We start from the raw sequence: 13,515 nt of genomic DNA on the forward strand, positions 1-13,515 counted from the left end.
CTATTATAACAACCTTGTATAACCTGTGTGTGTGTGTGTGTGAATGAATGTGTGAATATATATGAAATTGAATGGAATGTTATAGCTATAACTCACTGCTTACTAGGATTCTTTCTGTATTCACAATAAATGTGGCATTTTGCTTTTTCCCTTTTAATAAGATCCTGCTGGTTTTTATTTTATTAGTATAACAACTCTGGATCCTATCCCTACCTTCCAGCATATCTACCTCTCCCCCTAGTTTAGCGTCATCTGCAAATTTGCCAAGGGTGCAGTCCATGCCATCCTCCAGATCAGGGGTGGCTAACCTGGGGCTCCGGAGCCACATGCGGCTCCTTGTCTAGGCACCAACTCCGGGGCTGCAGCTATAGGCGTCAACTTTCCAATGGGCTGGGGGGTGCTCACTGCTCAAGCCCTGGCTCGGCCGCAGGCCCTGCCCCCAGTCCACCCTCTCCTCTGAGCCTGCCATGCCCTTGCTCCTCCCCCTTCTCACACCCCCCAGAGCCTCCTGCATGCCACAAAACAGCTGATTGGGAGGTGCAGGGAGGGAGGAGGTGGTGCTGATCAGCGTGGCTGCTAGTGGGTGGGAGGTGCTGGGGGTGGGGTGGGGCAGCTGATCAGAGGCTGCGGACATATTATTGTGGTAAATTTTGGCTCCTTCTCAGGCTCAGATTGGCCTCCCCTGGTCTAGTCCGTAGCAGATGCTATTTCTCCCATCCATCAAGGGGTTTCATTACCATCCTTTTTCATAATGGAAAGGATTGCAGCTCAGTGACATTGTAAGTGCTCAACCCCCAGCCCCCCTCCACCTCTTACATGGACAGGTGCTATTAGCAGAGTCATGAGACCGGCTAGTGGACAGAACTGAAACATCAAGATCCTGATTTAGCAACCCTGCCAGCTGTCCTCGCTGCTTTCACCATGTTCTTTTCACCACACATGCCCTAAAGGGCTGGTATGGTCCTTTCTCAAGCTAAATATATGTAATGCCACAGTCCCAACTTAAGCCTCTTTCGGCTATGCAGCTAGAGAGGCAATACGACTGCTCAGAAATGAGCAACAGCTGCCCCTAGAAGTCCTAGCCTGTTGCAAGCTGGTTCTATTACCCCGTTTGCTGATCTATGTTTATCTACTGTATTCACCACAAGCATTTAACAACAAAAAAAAACCCCAGTTTTGAGACATTTGAAGTCCTGTGCTCTTCCATCAAAGATGATGCCAATTTGCCTTTCTAGAGAGAATATTGCAGAGCGTTTCATGTGGCTGTGGAGAACAAGGAGCAATGGAACCATTGCAGGCAGCCTTTTGAGGCCTAGTAGATCAGAGGCCAGTGTATTGATCTGGCACCCAACGGTTCAGTACAGTAATTTGGCTACCTGCTGGCCTTAAAGTCTATGAGGGATCATGATTATCATCTGCCACATGTAAGAGGTCAGGCTGAGCTACAGAACCTCATCCACCCATCCTGTAACATCTGGCTGAGGTTACTGAAGTCCTTGAATCATGATTTAAAGGAGGTCAAGTTGCAGAGACTCCACTATTTCCTCTAGTTCAAACTAGCAAGGGCCCCAAACGGCAAAGGTAGGCAAACCTCTCACACCAGGATCTCTGCCAATCTGACCTGGGGGAAATTCCTTCCCCACCCAAAATAGGGCGATCAGTTAGAACCTGAGCATGTGGGTGAGGCTCACCCACCAGACATCTGGGAAAGAATTTTCTGTAGTAAATGGCCTCAACCGTAGGAGACAACTCTGTGGATGCTCCAGGGCTGGAGCACCCACAGGAAAAAAAAAAAAAATTAACAGATGCTTAGCATGCACCAGCAGGCAAGCTCCCTTCCCCTGCCCCCCCCCCCCAGTGCCTGCCACACACTGGTGGCCACCTAAGCAACTCACCACAGTGTTCAGGAGGTACGGGGGGGGGGGTGGGAAGAGAGGGAGAAGATAGGGAGGAGCTGTGCTTGAGGGAGGTGGCGGGGTCAAGTACACCCTTGGTAGAGAGGAAGTTGGCACCTATGGCCTCAACTCTTGTTAAGTTCACTCTTCTATCCAGTAAATTGCAGACTGGAAATTTCAGGGCCTGAGCAGCTTTCAGAGAAGAGGGCAGCTTCCTGCTGGGGACAGGTTTCAGCAGGAATACTTTCTGCAGCACGTAGTGAGTGAGGGGTGAGCACATTGTAGATGTAGGAGTGGGGCATCGAGGTAGCTAAGCCTCAATTACAAAGCTGCTCCTGAAACATGGATTTGGGGATTTACTCCTGGATTAACGGAAAGACACGTTAAAAACCACCTTAGGGAGTCAATATAGCAGCCCTTCACAGAGAAGTTAAAGCCAAATAATTTTTATTGAAATACATAGTTTAATGTCACATGGTTTCTAATAAAAGGTGCGTTAGCAGTAAAAGAGGCAGAGGAATCTTCACGTTTCGGGCAGGAGAGTGTTGCAAGCTTTAGGTCCTTTGGTTCATACATTAGTATCCTTTGCACCTAAAAAATCTGCCCCAAGCATTAAGCTGGTGCCTTATCAGATTTCATTTCAGAGACCTAGCAATGAAGCTTGATAGTTTCAGCAAGTATGCGCTCATGCGACAGAGTTGGCCACGTTCGATTATGCAAGCATAAGAGGGCACAGAATATCTCAACTGGTAACCTTTATATTAAGGGAGAATCCCATGAGAGATGCTGCCTGAGCACCATCACAGCTGTAGCCTGATTAACTGGAGTTTGTACTTGATTTGAGTTAATACTCATCTTCATCTGCCTCATCCCCATCTGCAGAGTCCCTGCCAACTTCCTCATAGTCCTTCTCGAGAGCGGCCATGTCCTCCCTGGCTTCGGAGAACTCCCCCTCCTCCATCCCCTCCCCCACATACCAATGCACAAAGGCCCGTTTCGCATACATCAGGTCAAACTTGTGATCCAGCCGGGCCCAGGCTTCTGCAATAGCCGTGGTGTTGCTCAGCATGCAGACGGCCCGCTGCACTTTAGCCAGGTCTCCCCCTGGCACCACCGTGGGGGGCTGGTAATTGATGCCCACCTTAAACCCAGTTGGACACCAGTCCACAAACTGGATGGACCTCCTGGTTTTGATGGCTGCTATAGCTGCATTCACATCCTTGGGCACCACATCCCCCCGGTACAGCAGGCAGCAAGCCATGTATTTGCCTCGGCGAGGGTCACATTTCACCATCTGGTTGGAGAACTCAAAGCAAGCATTGGTGATTTCAGGCACCGAGAGCTGCTCATGGTAGGCTTTCTCTGCCGAAATTATGGGTGCATAGGTAGTGAGGGGAAAGTGTATGCGGGGATAAGGCACCAAATTAGTTTGGAATTCTATCAGATCAACATTTAATGCACCATTAAATCTCAGGGAAGCAGTGACAGATGACACTATCTGTCCTATCAGCCTGTTCAAATTGGTGTAAGTGGGACGCTCAATATCAAGGTTCCGGTTGCAGATGTCATAAATGGCCTCGTTGTCCACCATGAAAGAACAGTCCGAGTGCTCCAGTGTGGTGTGGGTGGTCAGGATGGAATTGTAGGGTTCCACCACCGCAGTGGAGACCTGTGGGGCAGGGTACACCGAGAACTCCAGCTTGGACTTCTTGCTGTACTCTACTGACAGGCGCTCCATCAAGAGGGATGTGAATCCAGAGCCTGTGCCTCCTCCGAAGCTGTGGAAGACCAGGAACCCTTGAAGGCCACTGCACTGGTCAGCCTGCAAGAGAATACAATATTTGTTCATTTCCTCAACTCAAGGATTTTATACTATTTAATCTCATTGCTGATTAACAGCTGACAGCAGGATTGGTCAGAAGTTCTGATAGTGAACTTCTGTGTAAGAATAAAGTTCCAACAATTCTCCTCTTCATAGAATCATAAAAGTGCAGGACTGGACAGGACCTTAATAGGTCACCTCGTCCAGTCCCCTGCCTGCAAGGCAGGACTAGTAATAGTAATTGACAGTCTAAGGGGAATGTTATTCAGCCTTAATTTGGGATTTTAAGTTACCCCCTTGGATGTTTCCATAGGAGATCATTAATTAGTTCAGTGTTAAGTGGTGGCACACTGACAGAATACTTGTTGCTGTTAGAGGTACTGTTGCATGGACATTTGTCAACCCTTCAGGTAATTATCACACTCCAACATCCACAGAGCGCTTGTGCCAAGTGGAAGTTATTGGCTGGTTCTAGGACAACTACTAGACAGAGAACTAACATGCACTCAGTGTTTCATGATCACTGAAATGCAAGTTGCTTATTGACAGCCTGGAGTCATTTAGTATATGGACACTTGTCTACTTGGAACTGGATTGAGACCCACTAGCTAATTTTATATAGGCCACCCCAGCTATTCAAGGGTTACAAGACTATAAAAGGGTTCAAAAAGGACCTAGATAAGTTCATGGAGGATAGGTCCATCAATGGCTATTAGTCAAGATGGGCAGGAATGCAAAACTATGCTCTGAAGTGTCCCCTGCCTGTTTGCCAGAACCTAGGTATGGGGGACAGGGGATGGATCCCTTGATTGCCTGTTCTGTTTATACTCTCTGAAGCACCTGGCATTGGCCACTGGTGGAAGACAGGATACTGGGCTAGATGGACCATTGGCCTGACCCAATATGGCCATTCCTTTGTACTTTTGTAATGTATTCACCAAGGCTGGGATTTGACACATTGATAATGGACTGCAAGGCCCTGAACTGTTTAGGTCCCACATGATAGTCACGAAGTACAAAGCCCCCCCCCCCCCAAAAAATCTCATTATGCAGCCATTTCCAAGAGACGCAACAGCTCCTGAGCTAAAACTTTAAGGGTTCTTTTGAAGCAATGAACTTTATACTTGGCTTGTAGTGCCCATCAAACATTGGGTTAATACACCGGAATGCCTTGTTAGCCTGCTGTTACAATCCCCTTTTTAAGTGGATACTGTCCTTCTCCCAACCCCAAAGTGTCATATTGCCCCATTTTGAACGATTAGTTAAGAAGGTGCTTTAAGAGACTTTTAAACATATTTGTCTACTTGCCATTTTACGGACTCTACCCAATACAGTATCAATGATTTCCTTCCCAATGGTGTAGTGGCCCCGGGCATAGTTGTTGGCGGCATCTTCTTTGCCGCTAATGAGCTGCTCAGGATGGAAGAGTGCACGGTAGTTCCCAATTCGGATCTCATCTGCAGGAAGTTGGATTATTGGTTAAACAGAAGACGCCTAACAGATTGGGGATGTTAGAGCATGCGTGAATACCATTGCTAGCAAAGCCGTCAAGCTTCTGAGAGAGACAAGCTTCAAAAAAGGTCCATCATGAAGCAGAAACAGTATATTCAAGATACTGTAGGAATTTTGAGAGGGGTCTGGGATTGGTGAGCTAGGACTGAAGAAGAGAGCTATACCTACAAGTTTGCCCAGATAATGCACATAGGACTTCAATTTCCACCTTGAAGTCACGTTCTGATTAGGGTTACAGTACATTTTAGGATGCTGGCTGGGCTTTCAGTTTTCTGTCTGTGGGATTATAGCTACTATAGGAAGCTTGTGTATTTGTCTTGTTTACTTGCACCTCTGAATTTCTGGTAGCATTTTCTCCAGGGGCAGCATTACATGCTGTAGATTCATAGAGTAAGGCTAGAAGGAACCCTTGTGATCATCGAGTCTTACCTACTCGATAAGACAAACCATAGCACTTCCAAAATAATTCCTCAAGCAGATCTTCTAGAGAAAGATCTGGTTCCCTGACTTAAAAATTCAGCATGTTACACAGACTACTCTGCTTCTCCCCACCCGGGAAGATTTGTTCGTTATTTAGTTATTTTCCCCCTTAATCTACAGGGAGTTACCCCGACCCTAGTGATAGGGTTACTCTGTTTGGAAAGACAAGATTTCTGGCAACAAATCTCTGAAATCCTCAGGAATCAAAGGCAGCAGCAAAGAGGTCTCCTGGGTTAAAAAAAAAATTTACAGTGGACACTTTTATTATGTTGGAAACCTCTCAATAAGAGAGACTGTGGTGATCTATTCAGAAATACTCTTCACTACTTCAGATCATTGAAAAGTGTGATGCTTGTTTTTCCACAGGAACCAGGTAAACTGGTTTACAGACACTTCATGGGGATGCTTTAGTCCAGGGGTGGCCAACCTGTGGCCCTGGAGCCAAATGCAGCTCTTCAGAAGTTAATATGTGGCTCTTTGTCTAGACACTGACTCTGGGGCTGCCAGCTTTCCAATGTGCTGGGGGGTGCTCACTGCTCAACCCCTGGCTCTGCCACAGGCCCTGCCCCCACTCCACTCCTTCCTGCCCCCCTCCCTCAAGCCTGCCATGCCCTGGCTCCTCCCCCCCAGAGCCTCCTGCATGCCATGAAACAGCTAATTGGGAGGTGCTGGGAGGGTTGGGGAGGCGCTGATTGGCAGGGCTGCCGGTGGGCAAGAGGCATGGGGAGGGTGGGGTGGAGCTGATGCGGGGGGCTGTTGACATATTACTGTGGCTCTTTGGCCATGTACATTGGTAAATTCTGGCTCCTTCTCAGGCAAAGGTTGGTCACCCCTGGTTTAGTAGCTGCCAGCAAACAGGCTTGCTGGGTCAGATCCTCAGCGGGCGTAAGTGAGCTTAGTGCTACTGATGTTGATGGAGCTAGGCCAGTTTCACCAGCCAAGCATCTAGCCCTCTATCCACAAGAGGGAAATCCCACGTAAGAAAGCGAAGTCCCAAGTGAAATGCTACGCTCATACTAGCATAGGAGGAGTAACCTGTTTGCCATGTAGAGTCCTGTTTGGAATTAATGACACCTGAAATACAATGTTTCATGATTGGACAGTGTCACCAGGGTTACACTGATGGGGGTGGCAAGTCAGAGGATGCAATCAGTGACATTAGCCATGAGGCCCTCCCACCAAAAGGAAGCTAAACAATGTTCTGCTGCATATTTAGCAGTCTGTCCCCTTATCTTACCAATGACCGTGGGTTCCAGGTCTATGAACACTGCTCTGGGCACGTGCTTTCCTGATGCAGTCTCACAGAAGAAGGTCTCAAAAGAAGAATCCACTTGTTCAGTGTCTGGCTCTATTGGTTTAGCGGCCTTGCTGCTGGGAATGGTCCCATCCGGCTGGATTCCGTGTTCTAGACAATACAGCTCCCAACAGGCATTGCCCATCTGGACCCCAGCCTGGCCAATATGGATAGAAAGACACTCCCTCTGGAATTAGGGACAAGTCTCATTACTGCTTCAGGTTAAGAAGATAGTAGCCACAATGTGTACTAGGTGTTAGCCTGGGCAGTTGTATTTCGCTCTTTCAAGCAGTTTTCTACATGCAGACATTTGCCCAACTAATCTGTTAGTGCAACAGGTGGTCTTGGTATACACCTTGATTTCTGGGAGAGAATTTCTAGTTTTCAGGTAATACAGGACTCTTATAACTGGTCTAAACTTTGTGTATGTGACAGTACCCTTGATGCAGCCTGGGGGCAGGTGGGGAGACACAGGGAGCAAAGAATAAGCTGTGGACCTATCCAAACCAGCACTGCAAATGGGCACCTGCAGTTTGGATTTATGCAGCAGGTGTCTCCTTGCATGCCCCTGGCCTTCTATCCCTGCTCTTGCACAGCCTCCACGGGAGTGTACGTGTACTGCCCAAGGCTGCAAGCTCCACTTTCTGGCCCACGCATCTCTTCTCAGCTCCAGCAGGTTCTCAACTCCTCACATAAGGCTCTGCATCCAGGAGCCACTCAGACTAAATAATTCACCCTCCCGAGCTACAAGCAGCATATAGCTGATAAGAAATAAAGAAGCCACATGGGAGTATAAAAATGTAGAAAGCAAGAGATAAGACAGGCTGAAAGAACCAGCCAGACTATGGACCAAAAACACAACAACTGTCACCTATAGGGTTGCCAAGTGGCCAATTTTCAACTGGAACACCCAGTCAAAAAAGAGACCCTGGGGGCTCAGATCAGCACTCCTGACTGGGCCGTTAGAAGTCTGGTCGGCAGTGCAGTGGGGCTAAGGCAGGCTCCTTGCCTGCCGTGGCTCCCAGAAGCAGCGGCATGACCCTCCTCCGGCTTCTAGACGCAGGGGTAGCCCCAGAGCTCTGCATGCTGCTCCCACCCCAAGCTCCAGCTCCCATTGGCTGGGAACTGCAGCCAGTGCCTGCAGATGGGGCAGTACACAGAGCTGCCTGGTCGCACCTACGTGTAGGAGCCGGAGGGAGGACATACCGCTGCTTCTCGGAGCTGCTTGAGGTAAGTGCTACTTGAAGCCTGCACCTGACCCCCTCCTGTGCCCCAACCCTGATCCCCCCTCCTACTCTCCAAACCCCTCAGAGCACCCTCCTGCACCCCAGCCCCACCCCAGAGCCCCAGCCCCGATTCCCCTCCTGTGCACCAAACCCCTCATTTCTGGGCCCACCCCAGAACCCATACCCCCTCCCACACCAACCCCCGAGCCAGCCTGGAGAAAATGAGCAAATGACAGAGGGATGGAGTGAGTGGGGGTGGGGCTTTGGAGAAGGGGCGTCGGGTGTTTGGTTTTGTGTGAGTAGAAAGTTGGCAATCCTAGTAACCTAGCACAATGCAAGGGAACATAGTGGCTGTCCATCTACTGGTCCTCCACAAGGACATCTGCACTAGGAAGATTTTGGCAGCCCTGGCTTTAAAGCATTAATCTGAAATATACTTAGCTTCTAGCAGTGTCATGGCCGTAGGGTATGAGCAGCCAATAAGATTGTTCTTATTTAGTGTTTGGTTAGTGTCTTCCTGAAGAGACTATTGTTATACACATTTCTCTCTAAGCATTCCTTCAGTTTCCATAGCTCTAAAGCCAGATGCAACAGAGGGGCAGGGACTATTTAATATAAATTAACAGAGCTCCAGCAACTAGAATAGCTATAGCAATAACCTATAATTAAAGGTACTTCTTTAGACACATGTTAAGTACTCGAGCAATTCTAGTTTGCAAGATGCTATGAGGATCCATAGCGTTGAGATCTCTGGAGTGAACTCCTACTCAGCACCTAAGGACTACAAATTTGCCAAGTCACATGACATGAAATCCAGATGCCAACTGGCGGGATTGCTCTCAGGGAATTGGAAGATCTCCCACTAGCGTCTCATCATATATTTGATAGACAGAATTTTAGTCCAGGCCTGATTTCTCACCACCCCCAAGCTGTGGTGAGAGCTCAGACCCAAGGCCTTATGGCGAGCCCATCCCTAGTGGGCATGGCCACTCCTGATTCAATCTGGCTGATATTTCGAAGTTATCCATCTCACAGGGCTGGTATTTGTACTATTTGGGAAGCGTGTTACTCAGCTCGCCCATCCCCACCATTTAGATAGTTGCAATAGTTTTTAGCAAGATGTGGCTAAGGTCACCACTGTGGCCATTTTTTCCAGCTTTAGCAAAGACAGCTGTTTGGATCACAGACCTATTCTAGTCCACAAGAGACAGCACCTGCTCCCAGCATAGCATGGTTCTTGGGATTTTTAAAATGAGTGCGTGGCAAATGGAAAAACCCTAGTGGAACAGCAGGAAATGCAAGTTGAAAGAACAGTTTGCTTGGGGATGCAGTTAAGAGGTACCAGATCAACAGTATTTGCATTCTGCACCAAGATAAGCTGTATTTTACAGCATCAGGCTACAAACAGAGGAAACATTGTTGTCTGGATGATTTTTGCATTTAAATTGCCATGAAAATGTTAAATTTTTATAACAGGAGAGTCCCTAGGACAGCACTTTGAAGTCTGACTTTACTGTCTGCAAAAAAAGTTTTGAAAATGCCTTTTCATTTTTTACAATATTATAAAGTCACATTCAACAGTCAGCATTCCACAAACATTTTTTAGAATATACTTTTATTATTCTAAGTCACCTTATTGTAAACTTTCTGGGTAGTTTGCAGATTGCATGTATTTTAAAACCTTGTATATTAAAAGCATTTGAGTTTCAAAGCTGTAGGCTCTTTAGAGTCAAGATTAAATTAGAAATGTTAAGGACAGTTGTAATTTTACTCATTTAACATAGACAAACCCTTGGGATTACAGTAGACAAAGGCAACATGGCAGCTCATAAGGAAAAAATTACCCTCTGCAAAATGCATTAGTTTCATACATTGTTACAGTTGCTGAAGTGTTAATTTCAAGGGGAAAGACCACAAATATACACTGTACTTTAGCCTGCCAAAATCATTCATGCATCTATATAGACCAGTTGCAGATAAAACAAAAAGCCCCTCAACTCCTATTAAAAGTTAAGCACTTAACAACTCTACAGGCACCAGCTGCTCATGAGCTGAAATCTTAGAGAGAAAAACCAGAGTGAGGGGGGCCACTTAGAGTAATCCAAGTACTAGCTTTTACCTTATAAGGAGCAAACTGGTGGTTCAATAAACTATAAAGCAAGCAACAATTAAATGAGAAAGCTGCTTTGAATTAACATCCAGAGAGGAAGGACTAGGTGTATAGATCACCAGCTTTTAAGACCCCTGTACATTAGCACAAATACAAATAATAATGCATGCCTTACCATGATGGCTTTGTAAGCTTCCTAAGATTTAAGCAAACCAGCTGCCTCTGCCTCTCTTCCTGGAACTTTATATCCCAGTAAGAACTGACTCCACCTGAATGTAAAGAGGCACTCTTCTCATTTAAAGGGGCAGAGACCCCTTTTTTGGGCTTGCCTGAAACACAATCCCTTAGGGGCCGGATTCTGTGCTGACTTGAGCTTGGCGCAATCCCATTGATTTGAATAGGGTTGGGTGGGAGGTAGTTTGGCCCCAAGTGTGTTTCAAAGGGGGATTTGATTGAAAAGTAAGTCAATAAACAAATAAACCACAGGGGTTTTAGTCGAGCTGAAGGGAAGCTTGCGCTGTGTCATAAGGATGAACTAACCACTCCCAAGCCGCAGTTATCCACATCCTAATTAGTAACAACGCTGCCAATGCTATCTTGTGTCCTGACTACTCTATGGACACAATCCTGCAAGTCAATCTGTGCCAAGGACCCCACTGCCATCCGTGGGATTCCCCCTGGGCATAGGAGTCTGCCCGTGAAGAGTGACTTACAAGGTCAGGCCTATGTCTGTCTTATTCTGCTCCCCGTTGTGACAGCTGGCGAAATCCAGCCCTGCACAGAGAGTTCGCACCAGTCCTGTGCATCACCAGCAGCCCCAATCCTGCAAACATTGAACTCTGACTTCCATGGATCTAAAGTGGTGCCTAAAGCTTAGGCACCCCTTGGCCCAGGGGTAAATTTCATCAGTCAGTAACACCTCACTCTGTGAACAGTCTCATTGATTTCAATGGGCTTGTTTACACTGTCTGTCTAGCTAAGGCACCGATCTGGTCCCCATTACCATGGTGTCTGAGCAGCTGACAGGCTTTCATGTGTTTATCCTGCTAACACCCTGTGAGGTAGGATGGGTCTATTACCCCCATTTTAAAGATGGGGAAACTGAGGCACACAAAGACCAAGTGACTTGCCAGAGGTCACACAGGAAGCCTGTAGCAGAGGAGGGAATTGAACCTAAGTATTCTACATCCTAGACTAGTAGCTTAACCACTGGACTGTCCCATTAGAACTAGCCTCAAACATTCAAACCAGTTTTAAAACTGGTGGCATAAAACAGGTGTAAACAGCCTGAAGTGTTTTTAATGAACCAGTAGAGAGATCAGTTAGTAATACTAGAGGGCCCCTCATGTGTCATCCCCCTTGTAACCAGTTTAGTATAAGCAGTTCAGGCCGTCTAGGTCTGGTCCCGGGCTCAGACTCAGGCTTGAACCTTACCCCCCCTCCGTCTACACACAAATCTCTCAGACTTGGGCTCAGACCTATGGGTCTTAGGACACTGCAGGGGTGGAGAGTCTGAGCATGAATCAAGCCAAGATCCAGGGTTCAAGTCCTATTGCTTTGCAATGTACACGCAGACCTCCCTCGACTCTAGCCCCAAAAGTCCACCAAATGTATCCCATAATCCCATGCGGTCCATAGCTGACAAAATCATTTGTCCCAAATTCGACTGGGGTTTGAAGTTTTGCCTAGAAATGTGGCAGGGGCGGAGTGCAGAGTGGGGGAAGGAGGAGGATGGCGGGGGAGTTCTGTGTATTTTCATGCAGCCATGTGGAAGCTAACACAGCAGCCTGTCGATTCCCTCATGAATTCTGACCCAATCACGGGTGCGGATAGCTGCAAACTTTTCTCGCAGCAGGAATTCCAGACAGGTAACCACATTTCGGAGAGTGGTGTATTTTCCAGGGCCACCTCGCTAGCTGACAAGCCCACTCCACTCCCAGATGTGCAGTTCAGTCACTATCTATTTGAATACATCGGTTGCATACGCTGCAGGTTCCCCACCAACAGCGTGGAATAACATCTCCCTTTGGGGGCAGGACCTCGGGGTAGGGGCCGCATGGGGGCAGGCCTCAGGGAAGGGGCGGCGCAGGGGCAGGGCCACAGTTTGGGCACCAGTGCCCCCACACACACACTTTTAGGGAGCTTCTGCCACTCCTGCATGGAGCTATTTGAGACAATAACCCTCCGTGCATTGTCCTGTTCCAGCCCCTTGACCTCTACTGGCTTCGGTACCTTCTGCTGCAGCAGAAGCCTGGGCCAATGTCCCCACCTGGACCATTCCAAGAGGAAGCATTTCTGTGATAAGCTTATGGGTTGAAGTTCTGGACAGGGCCATCAAGTCGGTCCAGTGCCAAAGAGAGAGGACTGATGGCTAGAGGAAAGGCCTGGAGCGAGGCAAGAGGGAAGGCTCAGGCTGGCTGCACAGCTTGAGGAAAGGGTTTCAGCGCAGTTCCTGGAACAGATCTCAGCAGGAGGAGAGAGCTCAGCAGAAAGAGCTGTTTGAACAGCTGATCTCGCTAATAGCCTCCAGAGGACCGGCTCCCGCTGCATCACCTACACCATGGCCTGAGACCCCTGGGCGGTACAGAACTGCACATATCTGCACTGCTTTGCCAGCATGGGCGGCGTGTGAACCGCTGGCTGGGGGAAGCTAGCCCCCAGCCCCGTCCCTTCCACCCGAGGCCTCGCCCCTTCCGCGTACCCCGGAACCCAGAGCATTCCCTCCCCAGCCGCCGGCCCCCGCCCCAGGCAGGCTAGAGCCAGCAGCACGCCCCCAGCCCCGGAGCACCGGGAGGGAGAGCGCGCAGCAGCCCTGCTGTGGCCTCCCCAACTCCGGGAAGGCAGGCAGTTCGGCCCCAGCTCCTGGAGCCCAGCGGCACTGCTGACGCAGGGTCCTGGGGGCAGAGTGTGGGTGGGGCCACGCCGCCCATGCCTGCCAGCAGGGTGTGTCTGTTACCTCCCAGTTATGCTGTAACTTCAGCAACCCGCCTTCCCAAAGGAAAGGTGCCACTATGCCCTGCCAATCTTGACTTCACCTCCATTTTTCTCCAATCATAGAATAGAATCATAGAATATCAGGGTTGGAAGGGACCTCAGGAGGTCATCTAGTCCAACCCCCTGCTCAAAGCAGGACCAATCCCCAATTAAATCATCCCAGCCAGGGCTTTGTCAAGCCT

The 13,515-nt window shown here is 48.5% G+C and overlaps 1 protein-coding gene across 1 annotated transcript; it reads right to left on the reverse strand.

Annotated features, from left to right (window-relative positions):
- Positions 1-2,325: 2,325 nt before the first annotated feature.
- LOC140905465 (tubulin alpha-1C chain) lies at positions 2,326-10,586 on the reverse strand. The gene is made up of 4 exons (XM_073328875.2): positions 10,515-10,586; positions 6,947-7,190; positions 5,026-5,174; positions 2,326-3,717 (listed from the first exon to the last, which is right to left on the reverse strand). The coding sequence occupies exons 1-4, from the start codon at positions 10,515-10,517 to the stop codon at positions 2,740-2,742; spliced, it is 1,374 nt and encodes a 457-aa protein (XP_073184976.1). The 5' UTR covers positions 10,518-10,586; the 3' UTR covers positions 2,326-2,739.
- Between the last annotated feature and the right edge of the window lie 2,929 nt (positions 10,587-13,515).

Source organism: Lepidochelys kempii, chromosome 1 (genome assembly GCF_965140285.1).
Source record: "Lepidochelys kempii isolate rLepKem1 chromosome 1, rLepKem1.hap1, whole genome shotgun sequence".
NCBI classification, from domain to species: domain Eukaryota; kingdom Metazoa; phylum Chordata; order Testudines; family Cheloniidae; genus Lepidochelys; species Lepidochelys kempii.

What these genes read in the sequence shown, in the direction of transcription:
- LOC140905465 (XM_073328875.2), bottom strand. An exon ending in CCTGGAACCCACGGTCATTG is followed by an intron (nt 5,175 to 6,946) that starts GTAAGATAAGGG and finishes AACTTCCTGCAG; the next exon opens with ATGAGATCCGAATTGGGAAC. An exon ending in TGGGTAGAGTCCGTAAAATG is followed by an intron (nt 3,718 to 5,025) that starts GCAAGTAGACAA and finishes ATTCTCTTGCAG; the next exon opens with GCTGACCAGTGCAGTGGCCT.